At 59.5% G+C, this 15,499-nt stretch overlaps 1 protein-coding gene across 1 annotated transcript; it reads right to left on the bottom strand.

Annotated features, from left to right (window-relative positions):
* Positions 1 to 12,979: 12,979 nt before the first annotated feature.
* On the bottom strand, positions 12,980 to 13,366 carry LOC308240350 (small ribosomal subunit protein eS24-like; the record flags this gene model as incomplete). Its single annotated transcript, XM_080653227.1, has 1 exon — positions 12,980 to 13,366. The coding sequence occupies one exon, from the start codon at positions 13,364 to 13,366 to the stop codon at positions 12,980 to 12,982; it is 387 nt and encodes a 128-aa protein (XP_080509353.1).
* Between the last annotated feature and the right edge of the window lie 2,133 nt (positions 13,367 to 15,499).

The raw sequence follows: 15,499 nt of genomic DNA, 5'->3' as shown, positions 1-15,499 counted from the left end.
CACGGCCCCAGGCACCGGGGGCCGTTCCGCCCCGAACTCCGCGCCCGAGTTCCCCGGACGTTTCAATTGTGTGGGAATTGTTCGGAGAGGCGGGGGGTGGAGGAGGCAGCCCTCGGAGCACTGGGAGGAGGGAAGGGGGGGGGGAGGGGGCACGGTAGAAGAGTGGAGATCCGCCAGCATGTCTCCCGGTTCGCGGGCATTTCCCAGTCTGCACCTCAGAGGGCTGGAGGGTCTGTCCAAGCCCCCCACCCTCACCTCAGGAGATTATCTCCCGCGTTTTATTTTCCTTGGCAGGGAGCAACTTTTGGCTTACACCATTCGCCCCATAAATTTCCACTCGGTAACGTTGTGCTGATCGTACAGCCCGCGCCCGCAGCAGTTAATTCAATTGACACGTATTGAGCTTCTCCAGCGCACCCGGCGCGGCGCTGAGCGCGGGGCGGGGGCGAAGGGGGGTGGCGGGGACAGGCAGGCGGGAGGGGGAAGCGGAGAGGCGAGGTTCCGGCCTCCCCGGAGCGCAGGGCCTCTGGGGACGGCCGAGAAGCCCCAGTACCTGAAGCTAGCGGAAAGGGGTGGCAGTGGGGGTGGGGTGTACCGGCTTCACCGCACCCAGATCGCCTGGACTAAAAGGCCAAAGGTGACCCCACTAGGGTCTTTTCGTGCTGGAAATGGGGAGTCTCTGCTTAAGGACAAGATGGTGCAGGCTGGATGAGAACATCCATCCGAAATGGAGGTGGCTTGTGAATCCACACGGAAAGTTTTAAAATATCCTGGAGTGTGTCCATGCCCAAAATAATCAAAAGCATCTCAAGTTGATTACTAAGTCAAGGTCAAGGCCAAAATCAGCTCTAGCTAGAAGATCCCTTTTAAAATGTAGACCTAATGCCGACTGCGGGACTGGTGTTAGGTGCGATTTTATTTATTGTCTTAGTTCTTAGCAGTTATAAAAACAGCCCTTCCCAAAGCAGAAGTGAAACATCTCTACCGTTTGAAATCCGAAACTTCGGGCACAATCAAATCTTCGTGTTGCAGGGCGGCTTATAAGAACTGATGTAAAAGACAGACGGGCAAGTGCCCCCGCGAGCAGTCCCCAGCCCCGTGGCCCCCTGCTCCCAGGACCTGCGCCTGCAGGGTGGAACGCACGCTTTTTCCCTCCGTCTTTCTGGGGGTGGATGTCTCTGGAAGCTAAACCCACACATTTTTTTAATCTCCGGTAACAAGCAGAAAGACACCTGGACTATTATGCTGTAAAGCTATTTTTTATAAAGACGTTTTAGGGCCAGACATTAAAAGTTATTAGACTGAATGCATGCGAGTTACAGACACAGCTGGAGAAAGGCCTCTGGTTGTGTGCTCGAGCAACATTTCTTTTTGAAGCGACTTCTTTTATTCCAAACAAATCTAAAATAACCGGGAAGGCTCAAGTTGGGCGCTTGTGGGGAAACTCTCGGAGCGCTGTTCCAGGCAATGAGGCCGCTGTGCCGCTGTGGGCCGGTCTGGCGAGCTGGCCTGGCGATGGGGGAGCGCTGCCAGGCTCTTCCGGCTCGGTTAGGCGGCCGCAGGGACGCTGGCCACGTGCCCAACCCTCTTTGCTCCCCTTCCCATGCCTTCCCGACTCTCCCCCAAGGCACAGGCTTTTCCCGGAGTTAAGAATTGCAAGCAACCGTTCAGAATTTTTGGAAAATCCCGGAACCAAGCGAGAGCATGAAGCCTGCTGCCTCTAGGAGTCCGCGGCCCCCCGGGGCCGCTGACAAAGGGGCCTGTTTGTCTAACTTTAAAAGTCTGAGGGTTGAAATGAATGGGGGGGGGGGTCGCTGTAAATGTGAAGGGGCCTCCAAGAGGGCTGACTGTGGGAGAAATTTGATGCTGGAGACAAACAAGCCAGTAAATTCGCCTTTGACGTAATTTGCCACATTTCAAACCCCCTTTTTTTCAGGAGTCTCGCCTCCAAGGTACCCTCGTTTGGGCTAGTGGGATTAAAGGGTTTCTCTTCCATCTCTAAGGGCACATTTTCCAACTCTGTGGGATTTAAAAAATATCTTATTAAGGGAGTCCTAAGAGGCATATGTGTGGGGGGGGGGGTGCGGGGGGCGGGGAGGTGTTCATGACTCACTGAGAATTAAAATGTGAGATTTTCCTGAGGTGCCCCAAGCCAGAAGGGGGTGGGCAGGGAGTTCATCCCTATGGGCCCGGGTAGTTGGAAGTGTTCCAGGGAGGAGAAGCAGAAAGCTCCAGGGCAGTCCCATCGTGGGTTCCCACCCAAGAAGGGGCTCCAGGAGCTGGGGACACACGGAGCCCGCAGCGTGTGTGCGGGCAGCCGGGGCCTTCAGCCTGCTCCCTCCCACCAGCCCCTTGGGAGCTGACGCGGGGTCAGGCCGCTAGACCAGGCACTCCGTCAGGGGACGATTTCAATGAAAGCAGAGCAGGCGGAGAGCAAGTGAGTGAGTGCGAGGGAGGGAGGGAGGGAGGGAGGGTGCAGGGCAGCGGAGAGACAGAAGAGGCGCTTCTAATGGAGCGGCGGAGGGCCGCCCCGCCCCTATCCCCTCCGGAGGGGCTCCTGGTGAGAACATATGCCTGTCCCTCCAGCCCCCAGGCACTCTCCTGTGCAGGTTGTAGCCAGGATCTGCCACTGGGCAAGCAGGTTGGGGCTTCGGGGAGCTCCCCTGGAGCCTGGCCACTCTTCAGGCCAGACCGACTGCAGGGTGGCCCAGGCCTAGGGGGAAAGGCCAGGCACCCCACGGTAAGGTCCTTCCTCGTGTCTGGAGGCCCCTAGGACCCCAACATTGTGTGTGGGGTCGTTGGTAACACAGGCGTAGGATCTAAGTCATAAAGCTCTGTAGGGCCCGCCTATTCATGTTCACCATTTAAACACACACACACACACACACACACACACACACACACACACACAGTCTTCCTCAGTCACTTTGTAAAAGAACTCAGGACTTACCCAGGGGCCCTTAAAACAGCCACTGGCCCACCCTCCCAAGCGCAGGGCATCCCCGTCCCAGGAATTTGCCAGAGAGAAACTGAAGGTAGCTGCCGTTGGGGTAGGAGGGCCCAAAAGGCAAGCCCCACGTGCTAACAGCAAGCAGCTGCCTCTGGGAATTTCTGGTCTGGGCCGGATTAGTGTCAGGCTCTGAGATCCCCAAACTCAGGGACAGTGGGTGAACTGCCACTTACACTGGGGGGCCCGCTGGGTAGACAGATGGGTGTCAGCCGAATAAGCATAAATGCAGGTCGCTTGGGGAGGTCCTGTCTTGCACTCCACCTGGTCCCAGCTTAAGAGCCCTCGAGGCCCAGGTGGTGGGCCGATGCTCCCGCGGGTAAACCCGGTCGCCATGTCCTGCCCAGGCTGCTTACGTAGCAAGGGCCTCCAGCTCAGGTTTTACCCGGCTGGGGGTAGTGCGCACCAAACCGCAGGGATGGGGGGCGGGAAACCGTCAACTACTGGTCCACGGACCCAGCGCCCCGGCCTACAGCCCCTGGCATTTTGGATCAAGGCTTCCTCCCTCGCTCCCCAGCGACCCCTGCGGATACCCACCACCCCTGGGACTGGAAGGATCTGGAAGGCCCCGTCAGCCCCTTGCTGGGGGCAGGAAGAGAGTCCGGCCCAGCAGTGCTGATTCTAAGCCCATCTGTCCCCAAATACCTCTGAGGCCCCCACCAACTCGGGGGCAGAGGTGAGTGGCGTAGGGAGGGTTGACTCCAGAAGGTCGAAGCCAGGAGCAAAGCTGGGGGTTGGCACAGAGCTGGGGAGTCCAAGCAGCCTAATCCACGGCACTTTGACCCACTCCCCCCCCACACACACACACTGCTCAGCCTTGGCCCCCCCATGCCACCTCCCCCATCCCTGCGTCTCCAGCGGGTTAGCAGCCGGCAGCCCCCAGCCACGAATGCGGGGGGGCGCGCAGGGTGTTTTGTGTTCCGAGGCCTGACAGAACCTTCTGTGTGCGGCAGAGGGAGGAGGCGAATGCATAATGCACAGCGCCTGGAAGCCCGGCCATTAGCGGCCTGTCGGTGACACAGACAAACGACTGAGAGGGAGGAGATCAGCTCTGGAGTTTAAATATACCAGCGGAGGGGAAACGCCATGATTTAAAAGTGTGTTTGCAGACACTCGCATATATTTTAATGATTTCCAGCAGGCCGTGCGTCCCGGCCTTGCACCCCCCTCCCCAAAAGGGGGATCTGTAAGGGTGGGGGGGGGGGGATGAAAGCAAAGCGAGAGGCCACCATTGGAGACCCACGCCTGCGTTGGCGAGATGAAGGGGAAGAGGTTGGGAAACACAGCCGAGAAAGTGAGGCCTAGGGAAGCCACGTGACCCAGCCCCAGAATCCCCCCCCCCACAACCTGGCCATGGAACCTTCCACCCCTACTGGCCCCTCTACGCTGTAGTAGGAAGGCCTGGGGGGGGGGGGAGGATAAATCCTGCCAACCTTGCTGTTCCCAGGCGCCCACATTTTGGAATCTTCCTTTCCTACTGGTGATCAGCCCTCTTCCTCCAGGTTTAACACACCAGTGCTTTTTAGCAATTAAGGCGAGAAGGGGGTGGGGCTGAAGATAAGCCAATTTTTTTCCGCCGCGCAAGTGTGAAAGATAAGATAACGTTAAGCTGGGGCAAAGCGGCTGCTTACAACCTCCCCTCAGCGATTTTGATCGGTCACTTCTTATCTCACCAAAACGCTCCTTTGGAAAACTGCATCAAAAAAAAAAAAAAAAAAAAAAAAGGAAAGAAAAAGAAAAAAGAAAGAACGGAGGAAAAAGGCTAAAGGGAAGCATTTTCATTGGGAAGTGACATTCAAAACCCACCTCCTCCAGGCCAGCACCGCCCTCCCCATTGGCAGGGCCCCCCAGGAGAAGTCGCACCTCAACTCCAGGTTTCAGGATTTCTCCTGGGGGGCGGGGGGGACAGGATTCCTCGTGTAATTAGGCCGAATAAAACCAGAGATGCATGAGGGGGGTTCGTCCTGCATCCAACCCCAAGCTCGAAGCCGGGTTTTCCTTCTTAGTTACTGGTGGGTGTGTTCCAGCAGCGCGCTGGTGTGTTGAAACTATAGTTCTATCTGGGAGGGTCGTATAACTGTGTCAACACGAACTGGTTGTTAATGCGAAATAATAAGAAACTGCTGATCTTTACAGGCCCCTGGAAAGGAAGGGCAAGGCATCGCACGCCCCCAAGCCCACGAATTCTCAGCTGGACTCCCGGGGAGTTTTATAAAAATCCTTTTTTTTCCACACAAAAATCTCACGAAGGGGTTTCCGGAAGACTTTGTTGTGAGAGCGGTTTCGGTATTGAACTCCAGGCCCCCAGGGCAGCCTGGAAATTCACCCCGGCCCAGCGGCTGGCCCCAGATCCCCAACATCAAGGCGGGAGCCCCAGGCCAAGTGGACCAGCCTCTGCGCCCACCTCCGGCCCGGAGCCCCAAGCTCCCAGCTTCTCATCCCCCATCCCGGGTTCGCACCTCAAGGCGGGAGGCGGCCTCGGGGTGCTCCCTCGGGGCCCGGGCTGCACGACCTACAGCCCGGGGCCAGCCGCGGCGGCCGGATTGTCCCCGGGGAGCCGAAACCGCGGAGCGGGGAAACCCCTCCTCTCGCCCTTCCCCGAAGAGCCTGACCGCGGCGTAGGCGCCGAGCGAGCGGGCATCCGCTGACAGCCGGGCCTCACGTAAGGCCCACAAGCGACCCATTAGTCAGCCTGAGTTCCCCTCGGGCCAGCCGTCTGGCGCGGCCCCAAGGCCGGGCGGGGAGGGGGTGCGGGGCCGCCGCGAGCGGGGAGCGGGGCGGGGGCGCGGGCTCTGCGGGGCCCGGCCGGGCTCGGTTCCGCGTTCCTGGGCCCGCGGGTAAGCTGAGCCGGCGGGGCAGGCCGCTCCCTGGCTGGCGCCGAGGCGCCGAGCTGCGCTTCACGTGCCCGCCATCAGCGGCGGCGGGAGGGGAGGGGGCGGGGAGGCGCGCCGCAGCTCCGCGGGGTCTCGGCCGCCGCCTCCCTCTCCGCCGGGGGCTGGGCCCGGACCACCCTCGGCCCCCCAGCCCTGCTGCAGCCCCGAGCGGCGCGGCCAGACGCCGGGAGGCTCCCCGGGCACCACTCGAGAGCTGCGCAGCGGTGGCCGCCGGGGAGGGTGCTCCTCGCGGCCGCCCCGGGAACTTCCCGGCCGCCCCGCCGCAGTCACCGGGACCGGAAGCCCTAGCGCCGCCCGAGCGGCCTCCGCGGGCCCCCGAGGCTGTTCCAGAAGAGGGCTGGCCGCGCGTCACCCTCGATCCCTCTTGGCCCCGGCGGCCGTCCTCCCCCTGGGGTCTCCCCATTCAAGTCCGCAGGATCCTTCTCGCCTCCAGTGAGATTCCCCTCCACCCCGCCCTCAGCGCCCCCCGCCTCCCGCCAGCCCCGCAGCTGGGACGGGAGGGGCGCGGAGCCAACGCTCCGGCCGGGCAGGAACACCTGCTCCAGGCCCTGCAGCTGGGCGCGTGGTGCCGGGAGAGGCTGCCTACTGCTGCGTGCACAGATCGCGGGGGAGAAAATGGGGCGCCGAGGCTCGGGGCGAGACACGGCCGTCCCTCGGCCACCTCTCCCGTGCGATCATGCCCGAATCTTGGGGACTCGAGTCTTCTGAGGGTCAAAGGGCCGCCTCCCCGGGGAGGGAGCTTCTGGCCTTTAGCCGTCCGCCAGACAGTTGGGGCAAAACCTGTTTGGGGAGCCTTCCCTGGGTTCGCCCCCGTCTCCAATCGGCCCCCACTCTAGCCTGGGGAGACGGCCGAGGGTAGGTCGCGGGGGCGCCGGCAACTCCCCCGCCACCCCCGCACGAAGGGCCTGGTACCAGGTACGGCCCCAACGTGGGGAGGGCCATGGACCCTCCTCATCTCCGTGCCCCGCGGATGGCGGCGGCCGACGTGACCCGCGCTGCTGGCGCTGCCTCGCCACCGCCTTCCCCGTCCCGCCCTCCCTCGCAGTCCTGGCCCCGGGCCCGGCCGGGGAAGGCGTTGTTTTGCCAGCGGGAGCCAAGCGAGTGCGCAGAGAAAAGCCTCCCCGCTCTAATGAGAGTGCACGCAGCGCGGCGGCGAGGAGGATGATTACCCGGCGGGCGGGGGGGGGGGGCGGCGCGGGCCCGGGCCGCGGGCAGCGTGTGCGGCGGCCCCGCGGGCCCGGAGTCCCCGCCTGTCTGGCTGCTAATCGCACGCTTTCTGCTGTTACGGAGGCAGGCGGGAGCCGGCGGCCGAGCCCAGCGCCGGCGACTCGGCGGGTGACACGGAAACATGGCGCAGCGCCCCTCCCCCGCCCGCCTCCCCGCGCTCCCGCCTCGCACTTCCTCCCGCCCGCGCGGCTTTTGCAGTTCTTCTGCTCTGCTGTCGGCCCGGCACCATTACGCCAGCAGCCTCTCCGAGGCGGCCCCGCGCGTCTCTTTCCCCTTTGTTTTCGGGGTCTATAGAAAGCGTTTGCTTTTGTCCCGAGCTCTCGTTAAACCAAACTTGTGGGGGCAACGCCAGGCGGTGCGGGCGGGGAGGGGCCCGGGGATTTTGGCAGCCGCCGACCAGAGCGTGGTGGAAACTTCTCTCGCTGGGTTCTGTGCCACCCCGCCTTCCCCTCTCCCCCGTACACACACACACACACACACACACACACACACAACACATACACACACACGCAGGCCAGCCGACGCTTCCCCCTTCTCCCCAGAGAGGCCTCAGCGCTCCAGGGAGGAGGTCTGGGCCTGAAGGACCAGGCCCAGGGGGGGAAGAGCCTGGGGTGCGTTTCTGTGAGCCCCGAGTTTGGGGCACCGGGTGACCTGGCTCCTGGCGGCCCTGACTCGCCTCTCCCTCTCCTTGATCTTTGGGGCTTTGTATGAGGCGGTGGAAAAGGAAGGGGAGGGAAGCGAAGAAAGTGGTTCGCGGGAGGGGTTTTATGCTGTGCTTTGGAACCTCTCACCCCCGCTGTACAGCCTCCTTTACAGGATCCAGGGCGAGAAAGGGGGCCGTGGGCTCCACGGGGAAAGGGTCGGAACCTTAGGCCTGGGAGCTGGACCGCCCCATGCTGGCCGGCTCGGCCACACTCCTGCAGAGCGGGGGCCAGGTCCCTCGCTCCAGGAGACACCACCCCTCCCTCCCTCCCTCCCCGGAGCGGGAGCGCCAGGGCTCTCCGCACTGGAGCTGCTCAGCCTGCAATTAAGCGAGGCGTCGCCGTGTCCTCTGCTAGTGTCGATCCTGTCAGTCGCACATGGCCTTGGTGCTCCGGTCCGAGGCCCCGCGATTAGTCACAGGCTCGCTTCGCTCCTTCCCTAATCCGCCTCTGCAGGCAGCCTGGGGGACGCGGCCGACTTGGCGGCGTTGGCAGGGAGCCACGGCGCGCGGGGCGGGCTGCCTGGCCAGTACCAGCCCTGCTGCGCCTGAGCCGGCGCGGGCCCCGGGGTGCGGGCTTGGGACTCCCTCCCCTCTCGCAGCCTCCAGGCTGGGGCGGCGGCGCCCCTCCTTCTCGCCCTACTCCCGGGCCTGGGAGATCTATTTGTGTGGTGTCATTTGCATAAAAATAGGACAAGTGTTTCAGTGCGTTCGAACGCGGGAGGCGAAATCCTTATTGATGTGTCTGTGTGGAGCCCTGGGTTGTCGGAGCGGTTTGATTTAGGGTGTTTGTGTTGCCTTAAGCGAGAAATGAGGGGAAATCCTTGCAGCGCCTTCGGCGGGCCAGGCCCCCCAGAGCATCCCCCTCTGCGCAGCGCGGCACTGTCCGCCGCCTGGACCTCGGCGCGCCGCGTCCACAACGAGCAGGTTGAGGGCCAGGCGGGCGGCCCATTATGACTCATAAAACCGGGCGGCCTAATCACCAGCTGCCAACCCGTTTACGTGTGGCGCTTCCCAATGCTCCGTTCGCCCAGCCCGGGCCTCCAGCGGGTTCGCCCCGCTCCGTGGGGGCTGATCAAGTGGCCGCTCTTTCCCGTGGGCAGCATGGCTTCCCTTCCCGGGCGACCCCCTCTCTCCCGGCCTCTGCGCCGCTCGCCAGCAACTCCTCAGCTTGGACAAATAGCTTTGGAGGGCGCCGGCCGCGCGGAGCCAGTAAATCAATCATTAACTCCCCAGCGAAACCTGGCCAGGGAGGGAGTGGCGGCCAGAGGCGAGGCCCTGGGGCGAGCGCCAGGCCCCCCTCTTCGGGTTGGGAGCCGTGCACGTGCCAGCAGACAAGGTGCGTGAAGGCCAGTCTCTCCCCCCCAACCCCCACCCCCGGGGCCTCTCGACCCCCTCCAGAAGCCTCTGCCTCCCGTGCCTTCCAGGCCCGCACCTCGCCTCGCCTGGCAGGTCGGGTTACCGCGCAGCCCCGGGGAGGGCTTGAACATTAACGAGCCGCCCCGGGCCTCGCGGCCTGCTCTCCCCCGGAGAGCCTGCCGCGCTTGGGCAAGCTCCTCTGATCCGGTCGGGCTCCTCCAGACTCCGGTTTGCCCAACGAAACCGATCGCCCCCATGTCGACCAGTCTCCCCGCGGCGCCCTCACTACGGAGCCCACCGTGGGGCAGCACGCAGGGGGTTAAAATCTCCGGTTCGCCCCGGCTCCTCGGTGGCGCAGAGGAAGCGCCGATCAAAGTGCTTACAGGGAAGGAACCACGCGCCTACTCGGGCCTGGGTCGAAGAAAGGCGACTCGGAGAGACGGCTCGGAGCCGCCCGCCTCGACCCGCTTCCCACACTCCCGGGAACGCGGTGGCGGCGCTGGCCCGCGCGATTCTCTCGACTGAGCCTGACGCTGCGGGGCCAGGAGGACGGCGCGCGGGGGGGGGGGGGGAGGGTTGGGGCGGGAGACGAGCCTGGGCTACGCGCCAAGAGGCCGAAAGCCGCAGATTAGTCACCGCTCGGCTCGGCGCTCGCGGGTGCGCCCGGGAACCGGGAGGGCAGGCGTCGGCCCCGCTCGGCCGGACTCCCGGGGCCTGGGAGCCGCGGCGCGGGTGCCCCGCCCCCACCCCCGCGCGCGCTCGGCGCGCCTGGATGGGCTCTCGGGGACCCGCACTGCCGAGATCCTCTTGTCAGTTCAAGGGCAGGACAGAAACTCTGCAAGCGGAGTCTTGCGAACAGGAAATTTCTCATTGACAAGGTGCTGCCCCTCCCCCACGCCGGCTTCAAAACAAAACAGAAACCCAGCGCCAGCAGCCAACGCGCCCAGCCTGGGCCCGCCGCCGCCAGCGCCCCTCCGCCGCCTCGGCGACCCCCGCGTCTCGGCCCCGGCCCGGGGAGTGCAGAGTTCTCCGGGCCTCGGGCCCCGAGCGCCGGTGGCGGCAAACAAACAGGCCTGGCGGGCAGGCTTGGCTCGCGCCCCGCCAAGGGCGCCCGGTTGCCACCCGCCGGGGCCCGGGGTAGGGTCGGGCGGGGGCGCTGATCGCGGGAGGTTCCGCGCCCTCTCGGGTGATGAACCCCGCGGAGCGGCTTTGCGGAGCTGCGGGAGTCAGGCCGGGTCAGCTGCTCCCCGGGGGGAGGGGGGCGCGGAGGCCGCGCGGCGCCGCCGACTTGGCGAATCCCCCTGCGGGGACTCGGGAGGGCTGCGAGCTCGGCCTGGCAAAGTTCCCGTGGAAACTCCATGTTTAGAAACTCCAGCCGCGTTGCGGGAGGGACGCGGGGGGAGGAGAACGCGCAGGGCGCAGCGGGGGCAGTCCGCACCTTCCTGCCATTTCCCCGCAGAGGGGTCAGCGCCGACCCCCAGCCTAATGGGAAGTCAGGAGGGTGGGGAAGGCCGGCCACCGGCCTGTTCTTTTGTTTATGTCCCTCTTTCCTACACACACACACACACACACACACACACACACACACACACACACACACGAGGAAATTCCTAAGCCGCTTTATTTATTGAATTCAGCCAGGGGAGAAAGGCTGTCTTTTTAGGGACCCTGATATTCAGGGTAATTTCGTATCTGACGCATGTAAATACTTATTTCTCTCAGGTAAGGTCAAATTATTTATCATCTTAATTTATATTTCAATAGGCCTACAATTTAGAGGCGAGAAATGCCTCCTTATGAATCATTATGGTCTATTAGGGGAGGTAATGTATAAACAGCACTATTTGGGAGGGAATCACTTATGTTGACATTTAAATGGCTCTTCAATAGTTAAAAAAAAAAAAGACATTCGAGTGCCTTTGATTAAATATACAATTTACAAGACCATCAGCAAAGCCATCAGGAATATAAATTCTTCTTGGGGGTTTTATTTATTTCCCCCCTTTTTAAAGCCTTCCAGGGCATGCGTGTCATTTAATCCCTTTGGGAAAATCTACAAATTTCAGGCAAAATGTCATTCTCTCCTCCAGCTAACGTCCAATCAGGAACCCAGGGAACCACGGAAATGTGAGGAAACTCCCCCAGCAGGTACCCCGGGGGAAGTTTGTACATCTTTGTACCTCACTAACAGAATGCACCACTTCCTAACAATATTGCCGCTCATCTGCGACACATCATAGCTTCCCTGCTGGAGCGGAACCTTCCTGAAGGCCTGTGTTCGTCCATCCATCCACCCACCCACCCACCCACCCTGGTGTTCCCACAGCACCCAGCACAGGGCCTCAGACCATTGAAGTATCTCTTCTACACTTGCTATAATGTGACCCAGAGGCTCTTCCTGGGTGTCCCCTCCCCCCCACACGCACCCTTTATTGAATGGCTCTGTGTATTCATTTCCTTGAAGCATCTCCCGTCTTCAGAATGCCCTTCCTTGACCCCAGATCTCTTTCCCGGCTCCCTGTTTCTCTGCTCCCTTGCACAGCTGTTCTTCTCAAAAGCGGTGTCTGCGTCCATGCGGCATCTCCATCCCCTTACCTGGTGTGCACGCTAAAGAGCAGCGACTGCTGAAGTTATTCTAAGATATTGGTATAAATACAACTTTGTAACAGCATAAGATTAGAAGCAACCTAAATGCCCAGCCAGCAATGGCATTGATGGTACGTGCACACAAAGGAATATTCTGTAGCTATTTAAAAAATAAAGACCTGCTCTGTGTACTGATATGGAATGGCCGCTAAGATCTATTGTTAAGGGAAGGACATACGGTACAGACATGAATGGGGATGTATAATATGGTACAATGTGGGCATGTTACAGTTTGTGTCAAAACAAAGTAGGGGGAGATGTAAACATGTTTGTTTGTATGTGCACGAAACATCCTTAACACCACAGGGGCGCACCCCCGCACACACACACACCGCTCTCTCTGTATATACACATGTCCTTAATTTTATCTGGAGATGGGTCTTCTTTGTATAGATCAGGGGTGGGCAAACTTTTTGACTCGAGGGCCACCATGGGTTCTTAAACTGGACCGGAGGGCCGGAACAAAAGCATGGATGGAGTGTTTGTGTGAACTAATATAAATTCAAAGTAAAGGAGTGGAGGGGAGAGCAAGAGAACCCTCCGCTCTTTCGGCCCCGCGGGCCGTAGTTTGCCCACGGCTGGTATAGATACATTATTTATCTCACTCTTCGACCCACACCTCCAGCCTCGCTGCCCACTCTGCAGAAAGTGCTCAAGATCACCAGTTATACCGGCAGGCGTGGCTCAGTGGTTGAGTGTCGACCTATGAACCAGGAGGTCAGGGTTCAATTCCCGGTCAGGACACATGCCGGGGTTGTGGGCTCGATCCCCAGTGGGGGGCGTGCAGGAGGCAGCTGATCCCTGATTCTCTCATCATGGATGTTTCTCTCTCTCTCTCCCTCTCCCTTCCTCTCTCTGAGATCAATTAAATGTATATATGTATTATGATGATTATTTTTTATTTAAGATCACCAGTTACTTCTCGTTGCCAGGAAGGGGGTGATTTTTCAGCCTTCCCTTTGGCCTAGGAAGCACCCCGCACCGCTGACCACTCCCTCGTTGAGCTGCTCTTGGCTTTCAGACGCCGCTCACGAGCAGTTCTTTTTTTTTTTTTTTTTTAAGTTTATAGTTTATTAATCCTCTCAGGAAAAATCTGCACAACCATCGCAGATAAAGTCTCCGAAGGATCTTTACTCCTCCTGTTGTTCAATCTTCAGCCCCCTTCTGGCCAGCACCAACACGGGCCTTGGCCGTCCCCCTGACTGTCTTCCTTCTCTGATTTCTGGAGGCCTTCTTCTTCTCATCCAGGCCATGTCCTGCACGTCTGTGTGTGGGTGCCTTTTTCTCTGGGTAACCCAAGGAGTCATAAATCATGCCAAGGCCAGAGGTCTTGCCACCACCGAAGTGGGTTCTGAATCCAAACGCGAAGATGCCATCAGCTGTGGTCTTACACATGCTGGCTAGTTTTTCCCGAATTTCTGTCTTGGGTACTGCGGCCTTCCCAGGGTGAAGGACGTCTGTGACCATTTGCTTCCGCTGAAGGAGTCTGTTGGTCATGAACTTCCTGGTCCGGATGGTTCCCGTGTCGTTCATGATGAAGGTGGATCTTCAAGCAGCCAGGGCGGAAAAGAGACTCACGAGCCGTTCTCATCCTACTTCTGATCCTCTTTCTGGGCTCTTCCCTATGTTCTGCCATGGCTTTCCATCCCCCTCCCCCCCTTGCTGATGACGCAAGCATTGTTTCCAGGTTCAGCCCCATGGCAACCTGGGGGCCCCGCCTCTCACCGGGGCAATCGCTGTCTGGCTTCGTAACAATAGCAACATGTGCGCAGCCCTTTACATACTGCGCGTCCTTACAGTCACCCCATGAGGTCGGTGGGGTTATTATCCACACTTTACAGGTGAGAAAACTAGACAGAGGGGTTACAGACCCTCTCACTCGGAAAACGGTGGCGCTACGATTCACATCCGGGCTGTCCTCGCTCCAGAGCCCATGTTCTTAGCCACGCTGCCTCAGAGCACCCCTAAAACGGAATTCTTTTCTTAAAATGTATTTTTATTGATATCAGAGAGGAAGGGAGAGGGAGAGAAAGAGAAACATCAATGATGAGAGAGAATCATGAATCAGCTGCTTCCTGCACGCGGGCGCCGCCCCCCCCTCCCCCCCCCCCCACACACACACTGGGGATGGAACCCACAACCCAGGCATGTGCCCTGACCAGGAATCAAACCACGACCTCCTGGTTCATAGGTCGACACTCAACCACTGAGCCACACCGGCCTGGGCTCCAATTGAATTTTTTAAATATATTTTATTGATATTTCACAGAGAGGAAGGGAGAGGGATAGAGAGCTAGAAACATCGATGAGAGAGAAACATCGATCAGCTGCCTCCTGCACACCTCCCACTGGGGATGTGCCCGCAACCAAGGTACATGCCCTTGACCGGAATCGAACCTGGGACCCTTCAGTCTGCAGGCCAACGCTCTATCCACTGAGCCAAACCGGTTTCAGCTCAAATTGAATTCTTAAAAACCTGAATTGGCCTACACGTATTTGGGGTATTTGCTAAAGGCCAGACCCGGCAGTAGATGCCAATGAAAGAGTGATGAGCAGACAAACCGTCCCTTGGATCCTGTCCTTTGTCACAACTCCCTTCCCTTTCAGAGAAAATGTCTTAGCCACTCAAGTGCTTAAAGCAAAATTGGGGGGATGGGGGCTCCTTCTTGACCTATCTCCATCTGCTACCTCACCTTCCTCCAGTCCCCTGGCAAGGCTCACTGATTCTACTTCCAAATGTTCTGTGCGGTAAACCCACTCTCCCAGGCTCCCACAGCCCCGAGGCCGACCACCATCTCTTGGCGGCATTAGCATACAGGGTTATCATCCCAGCTGGGCTGGGTGCCCTCACCCCCTCCATCCTCCTCCACAGGGCGGCTCGGAAGGGCTTCTGAAACGCCGCACATCACTACCCTACTAGTTCCCACTGCACTTGGAACAAAACCCAAACCCCTGTCTGGCCGGTGTGGCTCAGGGGTTAAGCGTTGACCTGTGAACCAGGAGGTCACGGTTCGATTCCCAGCCGGGGCACATGCCTGGGTTGCGGGCTCGGTCCCCAATGTGGGGCATGCAGGAGGCAGCTGATCAATGATTCTCATCATTGATGTTTCTCTCTCTCTCTCTCTCTCTCTCTCTCTCTCTCTCTCTCTCTCTCTCTCTCTCTCTCTCTCCCCTTCCTCTCTGAAGTCAATAAAGACAATATTTTTTTAAATAGCTACTGTTTTTTTTTAAATATATTTTATTGATTTTTTTTACAGAGAGGAAAGGAGAGGTATAGAGAGTTAGAAACATCGATGAGAGAGAAACATCTATCAGCTGCCTCCTGCACACCTCCTACTGGGGATGTGCCCGCAACCAAGGTACATGCCCTTGATCGGAATCGAACCTGGGACCCTTCCGACCGCAGGCCGACGCTCTATCCACTGAGCCACATCGGTTAGGGCATAAAAATAGCTACTGTTTATTTTATTTTAAATATATTTTATTGATTTTTTACAGAGAGGAAGGGAGAGGGAGAGAGAGTTATAAACATCAATGAGAGAGAAACATCGATCAGCTGCCTCCTGCACACCCCCCCACTGGGGATGTGCCCACAACAAAGGTACATGCCCTTGTCCAGAATCGAACCCGGGACCCTTGAATCTGCAGGTCGACGCTCTATCCACT

The sequence above is a fragment of the Plecotus auritus genome, assembly GCF_963455305.1.
Source record: "Plecotus auritus genome assembly, chromosome: X".
Taxonomy (NCBI): Eukaryota; Metazoa; Chordata; class Mammalia; order Chiroptera; family Vespertilionidae; genus Plecotus; species Plecotus auritus.
This window is presented reverse-complemented; position numbering and strand designations above follow the sequence as displayed.